A 14,122-nucleotide genomic window follows, 5' to 3' on the forward strand; every position below is an offset into this window, starting at 1 on the left:
ATCATTCTCTAACATTGTAATAACATGTCTCACATTAAAAATAAAAGCTCCTATACCATGGACTTTTATGCTAATTAAAATGAACCAGTGTATAGGTCATTCATATAATTAGACAGAGTCTGTAAGGAGGTATGTGGCATTATATTGATCTCACCTAACTAACAACCGTTCTCCAAGAACTGGATCTTACGAGCTCATGTCAAATGGACAGTGGGTCACGTGCTAGTAATTGGGAATAGAGTCAGTTTGTATTTTACACCAAACAGCTTAAAATAAGATATTTAAGACACCATATTTGTTTGGTTTACACGTAAATCTTTAATTCAAATGTTTGTTATGCTGCATACATAAGGAACCAAGCAATATTCCATTAAATACAATTAAAATGTCTTGTTGCAAGATACTCTACAATCAGAAACTGTTGTGCAACATGCACAATCCTAGTCTGCATCACAAAACATAAAACCCGTGTATAAGAAATGCATAGCACACAAAGGAAAAACACTTGAGATGATTGAGCTGTTCTCTAGCTGATAATCTATAATGAGACCAAACAACTACTACTGTATGAATAGTATGTTGGGTGTGAATGTTGATCGTAAACACTGATGTGAGAACTATTATTCATTAAAACAGCCCCCTTCCATTAAATTAGCCTTTTTGTGTTTGTGCTTAATTTTAAACTTAAATAATGTGATCAAAGCAGTACCTGCCTATTAAACATAACATCATTATGTTCAAAGACAAATAAATAATAATCCCTTCAGTATGCATACTGGAATACAATGAACACATTTGCAATACCCTTAAAAGCTGTCAATTTGATTACATTTTAAGAGAGCGAAACTGCATGGCAGTGTACCATTTCAGAGGGTCTGACCTCTTCTGATTTCTGCTTTAAAGCAGACCAAATAATATAAAATCTCAGCATATTAAAATGCTATAGTAATATATTACAGTATAATAACCTGACCATCCTGTCATTTAGAGGCTATCTGAGTATGTTTAGTGGATACTAGCCCCAAATATGTGGCCACCAGGACAGCCACATTCTCCCCCAGACAGGAACACATATCGAGTAAACAGCGTGTGCGTTCGGTCAAGGTCACGGCTGCCGTGATGATCTCGTATGTCTCACGGGTCACAGCCTGCCGGGCCCGTAACACATCTAACAGGTTGTTGAGTCGTCCTTCGGTCATGCAACGAACAATGCTTTCCCTTCTCTCCCGCAGCAGTCGGCAACAGCTAATTCCCGCTGACATTTGACATGCAACTGGAGAAACAGGAAGGATTAGAGTTCATGATGTAATCGTTGACTTTAAATGTAACAGTAGATGTTAACACTTTTTTTGAATGACCTTTATTGACAATGGTCAATAATTTCGTATTTCGGATCAATCTGATCATTTAGGCTTCATTTTGTTTACAGTTATTAATGACCTTTAAAGAGAAAATGTACTTTTTTAAATTAGGATTGTACATGGTATGCAAATATTTATATATATTTAACTTAATTTTAATACATTTTAATATTCAAATGAAAATACTGTAGAATAGTCAAATGTTTTAAAAGTATCCCTCTAAGCTGCTGGACCCAAAGCATTTAAATGAACAAAACAAGGCTAACTCTGAGAAAAACAAAAACCCACAAGGGAGGAAACACACTGCAGACAGATAAGGGTTTTTTTCAGGAAGTGAGCCAGCACAGTCTCACAGAAATGCTTACTGCACACATATAAACCACAATGCATCACAACAACTGATTGATACATAGTACTGATTTGCTATGGATAGTTAGTTATGCCTAAAGAATGCTAGAATAGATACACAAAGGTCATCCAGTTACCTATACTACACTGATCAAACTTAGACTGCCAGAGAGCAGGTGTTTACATGCTTCGTAAAGAGATTCAAGTATGCAACAATGGCATGTTTGTTCTTGGTCCAGACTTATAAGTCTGAAATATGTGGGACAGGAACAGAGGAAGGGATTCAAAAAGACATAGTGGTGGTTTCCAGACAGTGTCTAGATGAATTCAGGACTAGGCCCCAGCTATACCAGGACCCCCAAGTAGTTTTTACAGACACACCCTACAAAAAACACCACTGGTGTTCATGTCGAGACAATACAATGACGATGATATATTTCAAGATATGTCAGTGCAAGCAAATTTCAGTTAAGACAGCTCAAACAAGCATTTTTTTAGTCTGGAAGTAGGCTTAAAGGTCTAATGTGTATCTTTTAGGAGGATCTATTGACGGAAATGCAATATATTATACATACTATATTATCAGTGCTGTATAAAGACCTTACAAAGTGAACTGTATGGTTTTTATTACCTTAGAATGAGAAGTTTTTATCTACATACAAAGCGGGTACATTTACATGGAAGTCGGCGTCATGTTTCTACAGTAGCCCTAAATGGACAAACTGCTCTAGACGGTTTCATCGGACCCACGTGATACACGTCTGGATCCGAACTTTACTTCCGGTTTCGGTTTTTTAATGGTCTGACTAGTTGCTAAACTGATCTCTTGAACAAATGCCTCGTCGAAAATAACAAATGTTTTGATTTCCTATGTAATCTGTGTTTTTTTTTTTGCTTGTTATATAAATAAACTACGTTTAAAGTACTTTGTTGTTATTTATTCTTAGCGGAGTTTACCGAAAGTTACGTGCGGACTGCGACAGGCGCTTGTTTATGTTGTTACTGCTGAAACCGTCTATAGAGCCTGTTTCATCACTACATTGAGACAACGACATGTTGACGACATGTTTGTCCTGTGACGACTACCTTAGCTTCAACGTGATGCCCAACCGATGCCCGACCAACGACCACCGGCTAAACCAGTTTAATCCACTTACCCACCTCCTATCCCTACCGTATCTATATATATATATATAAATATATATTAATTCCTCCCAAGGGTTTTTGTATAGGAGTTTTTCCCATTGGGTTTTTTCCTAGGGGGTTTTTCGTCCCAGGGAGAGTCAGCCAACTTTGGCTTAACTTAGCACTTTATTGTATACGTTACATTATTAATATGCTCGCTTGTACGGTTTAACCTTAGCCGCTATCTCTACTTCTTATATTATCTATTGATTTTTTGTGTTCTCCTCTATATCTTCTCATGTAAAGCTGCTTTGCAACAATTAACACTTGTGAAAAGCGCTATATAATAAAATTGAATTGAATTGAATATGCGTTTTGAAATTGAGGGGTGAGCTGTGAAATGAGCTGTTGTTGCAATTTGCAATCTCACTGCAATATGCCGCTAAAAACCCACACTGGACCTTATCCTAATCTCAGACCTAAATGCATGTTTAAGGTGCCTTAATTTAAAAAAATCTTGCTCTAACCAACATAACTTAACATATATTAGAGCCATAATCTTGTCCCAAGATGCACACCAGTGTTGTTTTTTTGCAAGCTATGCCTGCAAAAACTACCCAAATGCCCCAATACAACCAAGGCCCACTCCTGGCCTAACCCAAACCCTGTTTGGAAACCGCCCCCATGAGGATTAAAAAAGTCATAGAGTACTGTTAGGCAGTGATGGGCAGTAACGCGTTAGAAGTAACGCGTTACTGTAATCCGATTACTTTTTTCAAGTAACGAGTAAAGTAAGGGATTACAATTGCAAAACCAGTAATTAGATTACTGTTACTTTCCCATTAGCAGGCTGCGTTACTGCGTTATTTTTTAATCTTGATTTTGTTTCGTGAGACTCTCTCGTGTCGTGACGCGAGTCGAGTGACAATGACGTATGAGCGCCGCGCCGTCAGTCAGTGTATTGTTGAACGTGAGAAGACAACATGGAGCGCGGAAGAGAACAGGACTATGCAGCGTTCAGTGCTTGGAAGTACAGACATTACTTTGAGTTTAACCCAGTTAACGGTGACAAAAACATCAGCGTCCGCTGTACACTCTGCGTGGGAATAAAACTTTTATCTACAGCGAAAGATTCCACCTCAAATCTAAGCAAACACCTAGCAAGCCGGCACAGGAAAGTGAAACTTACTGAAAATATCCCTGAACCCCCAGCTGACATGACCGCTGCGGCTCCATCTCATACACGTATACGCGAAATCTGATGTAACTTAAAACAACAGACTATATATCTGTATTTCATGGATTATACGCATTTGTGGACAAGCTGACGTGACCGCTGCGGCTCCATCTCATACACGTTCACGCGAAATCTGATGTAAACAACAGACTACTATATTTCATGGATTATACGCATTTGTGGACAAAAATTGTCATTTGATGAATTTTATATTTCATGTGTTATTCATCTGAAACAGACCGGATTCGACTCGCGGTCGTTATAAGGTAAGAAGTCCCGTTTATATTTTGCATGTTGTCATCTGGACTTCTGTAACAAAATAACTTACTGCCTTCATTTTGTACATTAAAATGGTCTTCTTTTGAAAAAAAAAAAAAAACTTACTACATTTATGATGCTATATAGCATATAACGTTAGCCTATGATATGTATCTCAAAACAGAGACCATACTCTGATGCTAAACCCGTAGACCTTTTAAACGATGTATAGTAATGTTGATATTAATATTGTTAATGTTAGCAGGCTTAAAAAAAACGAATTAGTGCGCGTCGAGAGGTTAAAACAGAGAATGTTTCATTTGATTCAATTTCAGATGATGGATGCAGAAAGAATAGAATTAGGCAGAAAGGTCTTGGTCCGGTTGCATAAAGCACCTTAAGTTTTTCCCTTAAGTATGACACTAACCCACAGTAAGAGAATAATTTAAAGGTGTTGCATACAGTATAATCCCTAAAATGGTTCTCTTAGGTAAGGGTAATCGTTAAATGTTTCACGACAGCGACCCAGGTTTATAAAATACTATTGTTGCCATGGAGATGCAACAGAAAAAGCTTAAGGTTTTTTTTGCAACACCCTTAAGTTTAAATGAAACATAATGGTGAATTTAAGGGAACATTACACTTAAGGTACTTTATGCAACCGGGCCCTGTTGCTTTATACTGTGTAGCATATTCAGGTCGTGCATCATGTTTTTGAAAAGTAATTAGTAAAGTAACTAGTAAAGTAACTAATTACTTTTGAAAATAAGTAATCAGTAAAGTAACGGGATTACTTTCATAGGGAAGTAATCAGTAATCAGTAACTAATTACTTTTTCCAAGTAACTTGACCAACACTGCTGTTAGGACATTCTGCCGGAGGAACTCATTTCTCACCGTGGTTGCTAGCATTATTTGGCGACGTACTCTGAAATAGCGTTGTGGGGGAAACACACGGGGACCTTACAGACGTGGGACTCTGTCTCTGGGGGTCTCCGCAGTGACCAGGAGTCTGAGAGCTATCAGGTTGAACTGATTTATTTTCGGTATCTATGAAAGACAAAAGGAGGGAAAATAAAGTAAGACATGTTATACTAGAACAGTAACAATGTGTCTCTAAAGAACATTCGAACAAGGGGTTTACTAACCCTTACAGCATCTAATCTGAGAACAAACTCTTCTTGCCATTCGCAGAGATATCTTTCCTTCTGCTTCCAATTTGGGAATCTGTGCTGAATGAGCTTCATTCCTTGGAATAACCTTGGAGGTCCAATTTTTGGTGCTTATGCAGCTACTGTCCTGCTGGTGGTCAATGGACAAAATCCAAAAAAATCTAAGAATTTATGTTTTCACATAATTCATAATAAACAAACGCAAAAGCTCAATTGTCTCACTTTTAGATTAAGTAGCTCAATTGGCAACTCCCAGGATGACTTCAGAAGCTTCTTTTCCTAATAAAAAAAATAAATATAAAAATAAACATTCACACCCAAACATATTGCCAGCTGTCAGATACTTTACATTTATATATTAAAAACTTATCAAAACACTAATTTTGATATTCTTTGGCTCATTTATCAGTCAATAAGTACCTTGCATGATTTCAGGTGAAGAACATCATCACTGAAAGTCTGTGCATCATAAACTGCCAAAGCTGTCCTCAGAACCCTTGCACACTCTGTATGAGCAAAGAGGAGGTAATGATGAGCAAATGTTAGTACATACTGTAACACCTATAAGATTAAAGGGGTCATATTATGCCCTTTTTCCAAATCTATCCAGTCTATCTCAAACACTCTGTTTCTTCCGAAAAATGTCTTCACTTGATATGACTTGACAGTTAAACTTTGGTACGCAGCGAAATATTTTCACACATGTTTGCGTTTCTGTTCTGCTGCATTCGCATTCGTATGAATGGAAGTTAATGGAATGAAAAGTGTAGACCGCCCCTTTATACATTTTAGATGTATGTACATACACAAACATAAAAACATACATGAAAAATGCAGAAGGGATATGTCCAGGGATTATTTGATTTTGGTTTATTCAAAGTTTGATTGTTATCCATGATTTCTCTCTCGAGAAACCATGCAAGTGTATTTTTGTTTATAATCATAAAAAAGCATGTGACGCGTTGTTCTTTTACATTGGTGAATGACATCATCTTCAGCGGGGATAGTGAGAAGTTCCCTGATCTTTGCTTTATTCAAGTTTGCAGACTTTTTTGTTGTGAATGTTTATCTGCATTTAAAACCCCCGTGCCTAAGAGCTGAATGATAACTTCTTGTTACGATGACTCGCACATCCTCATTTCGGCACGCCCCTTATGGCATTGTTTCTGCTTTTTGCTCACATAGGATGCACTTCGTAATAATTACTACTATATTACTAGCAGTGGCGGCTGGTGAATTCTTTTTTTGAAGCGCACGATGCGAAGTTCGTAATGTTTAAAAAGCATTTTTTGTTAAAAAGCTTTGAACTTTGACTGCTGAGCAAATCTCACACACTTATTAAAGTTAAGAAAGTGAAAAAGCATAATATGACCACTTTAATAAAAAAACCTAACTCACCCTCAGCCGATGGCCGTTTTTTAGGTTCAGTGTGCAAGCATCTAACGATAAGCTTGGTAAGTGCATGGTTTTGAGGGGTCATTGGTTGCAGAAGGTCAACCCTCACACCAAGCTCCAACTTCTCCTGAGCAGAGAGTAAGAGGGTCTGAATCTGATCCATACCTGTTAAATGATTGTAGAGGAAATGCCTTAGGGCCAAAAGAATAAATTCATACATGCAGAACATGACAAGAAAAATGACTAACACGATTAAAAGCAGACAACATACCTTCACATGCACGCTTTCTATTTAGAGTTTCCCATATCAGAATCCCAAAACTATAAAGATGCATAAAAAGTCACGTGTGAGTGGAGTAAAGAGGATTGTATTTATAAATCATGCAGGAATTTAGAGATAATGCAAACCTGTAAATGTCAGCCTCCGCAGAAGGAATATTGCCTTCAGGTGACATATAGGCCAGATCTCTGTAGCATGGCCGAAACCCATTGGAGGAGTTCATCATCAAATTCATGTCTATCTCTTGGCCCCAGTCACACAACTATGACACGTGCACACACACATGTTAAAAGTAAGCAAAATGGTGGAAGAAAAAAACATTATTTTTTTAAGGACAAAATCAGGCAGTACCTTGGCACGGTATTGTTGGTCAAGAAGAACATTAGTGGCTTTCAGTGCTCCATGAGGCAGCCGAATGGAATGGAGATGAGCTAAACCTTCAGCAACATCCAACAGGATCCGAAGATAAAGAGTCATTGAAAGCTCTGGGTGCAGTTCTGTCTAATGAAAGCAAAATATTTAAGTTATTGATTTAAAAATATATATATATATATAATGCATAGCTATAAAAAACCACCTGCATAAGGACTCCAAAATCCTTCTGTTTGATGTTACTATTTTTGGTACCAGTAGTAAATTCCTAGACAGGGAATTTCCCACTTAGATCTGTACACACCACTACTGTCTACACACTCATTCTGCACTTCTCATTACTGCATCTTTTAAAATAAAGCCTATGCAGTAAGTTATACTATATGTACAGTATATTTCCACAAGTATTGTGTAAGGATGTTTACCTCATGCAGTGCTGAATCTAGAGAGCCTTCAGGCATCCAGTCCCACACCAACCCAAATAGAGAGTGAGTCCTGTACACACCCAGTGGGACCAGTACACGCTCAGAACACACCTGACTCAACATTCCTGCTTTCTGTAACCTGTCAATCCATTTACTGATAACAAAAACAGACAGGTAGACACAGACACACGTAGGAGACACTTAGTTTCAGTTTCTTGGAAGTAACCTGTCATGGTTTTCTTTAAAACCATGCAAGGCTTTCAGAAATCTAATTTGCTTTATAGTAAAAACTGAGTTTAAAATTCGTTAAAATAATAAAATTATTTAATTTCGTTTGTATTGATACATTTAAGTATTTATTAAATCTGCACAACATAATCATATTCCAAAAAGCATTGCAACATATAACAGACTATTAATCATATAAGTTAGGCACATTGATGGCACTGATAATAAACCTGTACTTAAGCACGAATAAATGACGTAATTGAAAAACTATGCGTGATAGTTCACGTATGCAATGTTAACAATGCAATACGTCTGCCTGTTACAAATGTAATTAATTTGTATATGTTGCAAGCCGGTTTTGTATGTACATTTGTTGACTTTCAATTTTTAAAAAAAATGTACCTATCCGTGAGCAACTTGACAGCCACTTCGCGTCCCGTCCTGAAATATCCACGCAAACACGCACCCACGCTGGTTTTAATGAGAACTACATCTCGCAGGTCTTTCTCATGAATCTCCTGTAGTTGACCGGTCTGAGCCATTCTGGACCCGGTCAGTGTCTCAACCCCGCGGGCACGCTGAACGACCGCTCCACCAGATTCATAAGACGACGCGAAAAGCAGAAAATGAAAGGAACCACGAGCCATAATGATGATGACACGCTGTATGTTTATGTCGTTTCCTATTGGCTGCTGACTTCATAGAAATCCCCGTCTATTATTAGTAAGTCATGCAGTGTTTGCATTGTCGATTCACCTTACTGAACCCGGGCTAGAGTTGAGCCCAAGGCTAAAAGAATGATTGAGCTCTTAACACGCAAATGTAAATGAAAAATTTACCTCACAAAATCTAACGAGATTTTTAACGTTTAGAAGCTTGGAGGCAGTTAAAAATGGGAAACATTGCATAGCCTATATACTGTGTACAATCAGCCATAACATTATAACCACCTGACTAATTTAGTAATAAAAATTGGTTTATATTATAGTGATTTGCCTCAATATCCATCATTTAAATTATATTGTATAGGCATATACGTGGACATACATGTAGAATAGACATTTGCAATTCCATTAGCCTATTTCTTCAAAGTATAGAGCGCAATTTTTACAATCTATATGTCTATATATGTACACGAAATGATGTGTTCATTTTTACACATTGTTTTGTGTTATCCTATTTAACACATTATGTGTCATTTCGTGTTGATTTTGTGTTCAAATAATAACACAGAGATGTGTCTAGTTAAATGTGTTGTCCTTAACTAGGCACAGCATGTGTTGTTTTAACACATTAGTTTTAAGAGTGTTTGTATGTATGTATGTGTATATTAATTGTAAATGTGTGTGGGGAAGTGGAGCGAAGAGGCTGGGAAATGTATTCATGGGAAAATAGTGTCATTACCTGAATCCGGGTCATCTAAAGGTTATGGAGGTTATGTATGTATTTTACAGTAAGAGCCACTTTCAAAAAATAACCACTATAAATTTCCATTTCTTTTTGAGATGTAAAACACTCTTATATTGCTATATATATATATATATATATATATATTTTAAAGCAATAATGTTCGGTTGAGAGCACATCATAGTATAGACAATAGCTGGACATGAAATACAATAGATTGGAAGTGGAAAAGAGAGTTATTAATTATTAACCTCTCAGCAATTTTTTTATTATGCTTTTATTATCATTGTGGTATGATGGCACAGGCTAACAAAGGCTTTATAAATAACTGTATGGAGCATAGAAACTGAGCTTATCTGTTTGACTCACTTTTTCTCACAAAGTAAGCTAAAACCATTTCCATTTTATCTCATAGGTCTGCCAATATTGCAAAAAAGGTTTACCACACATTTAGGGGTTTTCTTTGGAAGGCGTCAAGGTTATATTTAGGTCCTAGATCACGTGCTCTAAGTGTCCAGTGTGACTGCAGAATGGGAAGTGATTTTTCCGTCTTACAGAAAAGGGGATGTTCAGTGTCAAAGATTCAATAGAAAGTGCAGTCTTGTGTCATGTTAAACACTTTCACAATAATTTAATTCAGCGGAATTGAAACTTTTATCTTTATTATATTATGAAGCTTTTTTTCGCTTGTTGAAATTCATTCTTATACAAAAGCTATTCAAAATAGCACACTTTAAAAAATATTGAATTATAGTAAATAAATGAATATAATCCTCATCATTTCTACATAGTAAAATTAACATTTATTGAGAACTAGATTTTCCTAAGTAAAATAGTAATAAATGCACAATTAATTAATGTTCAAAATGAACTGTGTGGGAATAGTAAGTCGTATTATATTATCTTCTTGTATTATTTAGTCACTGCACATAGTCTAAAATAATTAAGTACATTTTAATCAAAAACTTCAAGTCAAAAAGTTCATTCAAATCCATTAACAAAAATATTCAAATAAAATAAACTTAAAATGATCAGCACATCCTTTGTGCCTGAATAATTTGATTATTTAAGCTTTTGAGCTTTTTAAGAACTTTAACTACGTAAATATTTGTTAATAAAATGTCAGGGTTTAAGCTCTTATATTATTTATGTAGTTTTGTTGTAAATTATTTTGTGCAAATGTTATACACACTCTGTTCAGAACATTTTATTGTATTTCTCTCCACAGTACTGATAATGCATGTCAAAATAATACATGTTTTATGTGTGTTTATGTGGATAATTAAGTTTATTCAATGATTGACTTATAGTCAGTCCTGAATTTTCTGTTAAAATGCCATTTATAACAATAAGAGTAACTAAGTCCATACAACCATGTTAAATAGCAAACAGTTAATAGAATCTACCATACAACAGTAACAATACAATTTATTTATTTTTAGGGCAGCAATGCTTCAGTATTTAAAAAAGTAATAGACTTTACCTAAACAAATAAAATATATCAAACTTCTAAAATAAAAATAATTAGGTGACATTTACTTAATTATTTAACAAATGTTTCATGCATTATTAAGTAGATTTTAGTTGATTTTGGTATAAGTTGTACTTAAATAACCAGTCAATTTTACTTAAAAAAGTTTGTGCAAATGGTTATGAGGATTTTTTTAAAGTAAATGTTACAAGTTGTTTTTTTTTTCATCTTTGGGTTTCCCCAATATCTGCAATAAATGTTTATATACCCATGCTATTTGGTGGAAAGTTCCTCTTCCCTTTATCTTTCAAATTAAATTACTCAACTGTGCAATGTAGTGCTTTATTATATATCATAAATATAATAATCTATAAGTGTTTGTCACTGACACCATAAACATGTGGTACACGTCCCAGCTTTATACGGTTACATTTCTTTACAATCTGTGTGTTAATAAATCATCCAGTGCATCACGATATAGAGCAGTGGTTCTCAAACTGGGAGCCGCAAGATGGTGTCGGGAGTCCTACTTTTATGACATACATACATTAATTTATCATAAAATTATGTTTAATCCAAAAATAAGGCTACTAACCAACAGCAATACATTGTATAATTTAATATGTTTTATGTCATAAATTTACGTGGGGGGGCACGAAGGGATGCACCGCTGAAAAAGCTTCATAACCACTGCTGTAGAGTTCACCCTCTAGTTATTAAAAGCCATTAAAAAAAGGGAGGAGCAATGCAGTGAAGGAGTAATTTTTTTCAGATGATTAAAATCATCCTAAAATGAAACCTTAATGTAGTAAGGTTTTTATTTTTAAAGATGCAGTGTGTAAATTTTAGGATGATCTCTTGACAGAAATGCAAAATAGATAACTATGTTTTCAGTGCATGCTGTTACATAATAAACTGTTATGTTTTTATTTGCCTTAGAATTAGTTGTTTTTATCTACACCGCAGGTCCCCGTGGAAGTCGCCGTTTTGCGCCGCCATGTTTCTACAGTAGCTCTAAATGGACAAACCGCGCCACAGAGTGTTTTACATTACTATGTCGTCTTAGACGATGACATGTTTGTCCTGTGGTGGCAATCATAGCTTCACTATATGTTTAGAAAGGGAGGGGTGAGAGGTGGTGTAAGGGTTTTGTCTTGTGTTGTGTGTAGTTTATTGTTAAGGTCTTTTATTTTGATTTCATGTTCTTGTTTCTAGTCTTTTATTTTGAAAATCGTGTCATGTCATGCTTCACATTCCACTTCCTGTTTGTCACTATAAAACCGGTTCAATCTCTACATCACATTGCTAAGTATTGTTTAGTGTAACAGCTGCATTACCGTAGCCTGGCTCCGCCCTCCTACGTGCTTCCGCTTAATTTTTCATTTCGCTTCAGTACTATGTCTGGGACTGCTGTGTAGAGTTTCGTTTTCTCCTGCAAAAATCTTCAGGTCCAATCAGCGAACAGAGGGGGATGGCTAAGAACGATGACATCGAGGTCGTGCGTCAGTTTGAGTTGTAGTTCAGTAAAGCCGGAGCAAGAACAATGTTTGCTAAGTTTTGTTGGTCTGATCATTCGGACTTGTGGTTTCTGGCCAGTTTTGGATCTTGTTTGTATCTTGTTTTTTGTGTTCATGTTTTGACCTTTGCCTGTTATTTGGATTACGCTTTATAGATTACCCTTTGGATTTGTTTGCCTGCCCTTTTGAGATACTTTAATAAAACCTCCAGCATTTGGATTCTATTCTCTCTCTCTCTGGTTGCAATTGGTTGCAATTCCCAACCTTACCGCTAGATGCCACTAAAATCTACACACTGCACATTTAAATGTAATTATATTTTAGGTAAACTGCACATAATGATAGTAATTTCATAAATAAGAATTTCTGCACTATAAATGAAAAAAAAAAACGGATATGGGGTTGTTATTAGGTTTGTATGTTGTATAGTAATGCATAATAGTTATGCATAATAATAAGCAACCAGCCTTAATCCTAACCCCATATATTGTTATTCATTAATATTACTCCATGAGTACTTGTGTAATTACATTGTAACAAAGTCTCATGCACTCCACGCATACCGAGCTATTAGACCTGCCAGGGACGTTTATGGTCTTCGTTAAGCACCTAATACCTAATAAGTTTGGTACAATCCTAAAACACTGTCAAACCAGAACCAACATACCGAAAGACATCAATTCAGTAAATCTTTGGTAGTTTTGTGGTGGATTTTTGAGAAAAATTTGAGGATATTTTATGTTAAATGTGGACTAAGATTAACAGTGGATGGAATAAACAGTACAGAAAGTTCCTTGTGGTTTTCAAATCTACACTCTTAAAACGAATGTGTTAAATTAACACATCTTGTGTCTAGTTAAGGACAACACACTTTGTGTTGTTTTAACACATCTTGTGTTGTCCCCTTTATTTATATGAACTCTAAATCAGCACGAAATGACACATAATGTGTTAAAATCAACACATAATGTGTTAAATAGTTTAACACAAAGCAATGTGTTAAAATTAACACACCCTGGATGTGTTAATTTTAACACATTGCTTTGTGTTAAACTATTTAACACATTATGTGTTGTTTTTAACACATTAAGTGTCATTTAAGTTCATAAAAAATAAAAGGGACAACACAAGATGTGTTAAAACAACACAAAGTGTGTTGTTCCAAAAATAACACAGAGATGTGTTAAATTAAGGACAACACACTAGATGTGTTGTCCTTAACTAGACACAAGATGTGTTGATTTGACACATTCATTTTAAGAGTGTACAAGAGCACCTGGATGATAGGCCTAGTTCATTTTTCCAATAAACAATGACCTAGAACAAACTTAAAATGACAAGGTAAAGCTCAGATCTCATTCACATTAAGTATCTGTAGAATGAATAAAAACTTACAGATAGTCCCTATGTGATTAGAGTAAGTGATGCCAAAAGTGGCCTGTCTAGAACCTGCAACTCCAAATCTATGCCACCAGAGGTCACCATCTCCCAACCAGTTGAATATTACCAGTTATCTTTTGCTTCTTA

At 35.8% G+C, this 14,122-nt stretch overlaps 1 protein-coding gene across 4 annotated transcripts; it reads right to left on the minus strand.

Moving 5' to 3' along the window:
• Window positions 1-300: 300 nt before the first annotated feature.
• On the minus strand, window positions 301-9,051 carry LOC129442119 (receptor-interacting serine/threonine-protein kinase 2). 4 transcript variants are annotated; one of them, XM_055201997.2, is made up of 11 exons: window positions 8,603-9,051; window positions 7,973-8,126; window positions 7,527-7,676; window positions 7,304-7,437; window positions 7,167-7,216; window positions 6,899-7,060; window positions 5,921-6,006; window positions 5,723-5,779; window positions 5,483-5,630; window positions 5,226-5,378; window positions 301-1,273 (listed from the first exon to the last, which is right to left on the minus strand). In XM_055201997.2, the coding sequence occupies exons 1-11, from the start codon at window positions 8,845-8,847 to the stop codon at window positions 981-983; spliced, it is 1,632 nt and encodes a 543-aa protein (XP_055057972.2). In that variant the 5' UTR covers window positions 8,848-9,051; the 3' UTR covers window positions 301-980. The 4 variants fall into 4 exon arrangements, with proteins under 4 accessions (XP_055057972.2, XP_055057981.2, XP_055057953.2 ...); XM_055202006.2 differs by having other exon boundaries at window positions 301-1,255; window positions 5,477-5,630; XM_055201978.2 differs by having other exon boundaries at window positions 5,477-5,630; window positions 8,603-9,046.
• Window positions 9,052-14,122: the final 5,071 nt, after the last annotated feature.

Source organism: Misgurnus anguillicaudatus, chromosome 21 (genome assembly GCF_027580225.2).
Source record: "Misgurnus anguillicaudatus chromosome 21, ASM2758022v2, whole genome shotgun sequence".
In the NCBI taxonomy this organism is placed as follows: Eukaryota; Metazoa; Chordata; class Actinopteri; order Cypriniformes; family Cobitidae; genus Misgurnus; species Misgurnus anguillicaudatus.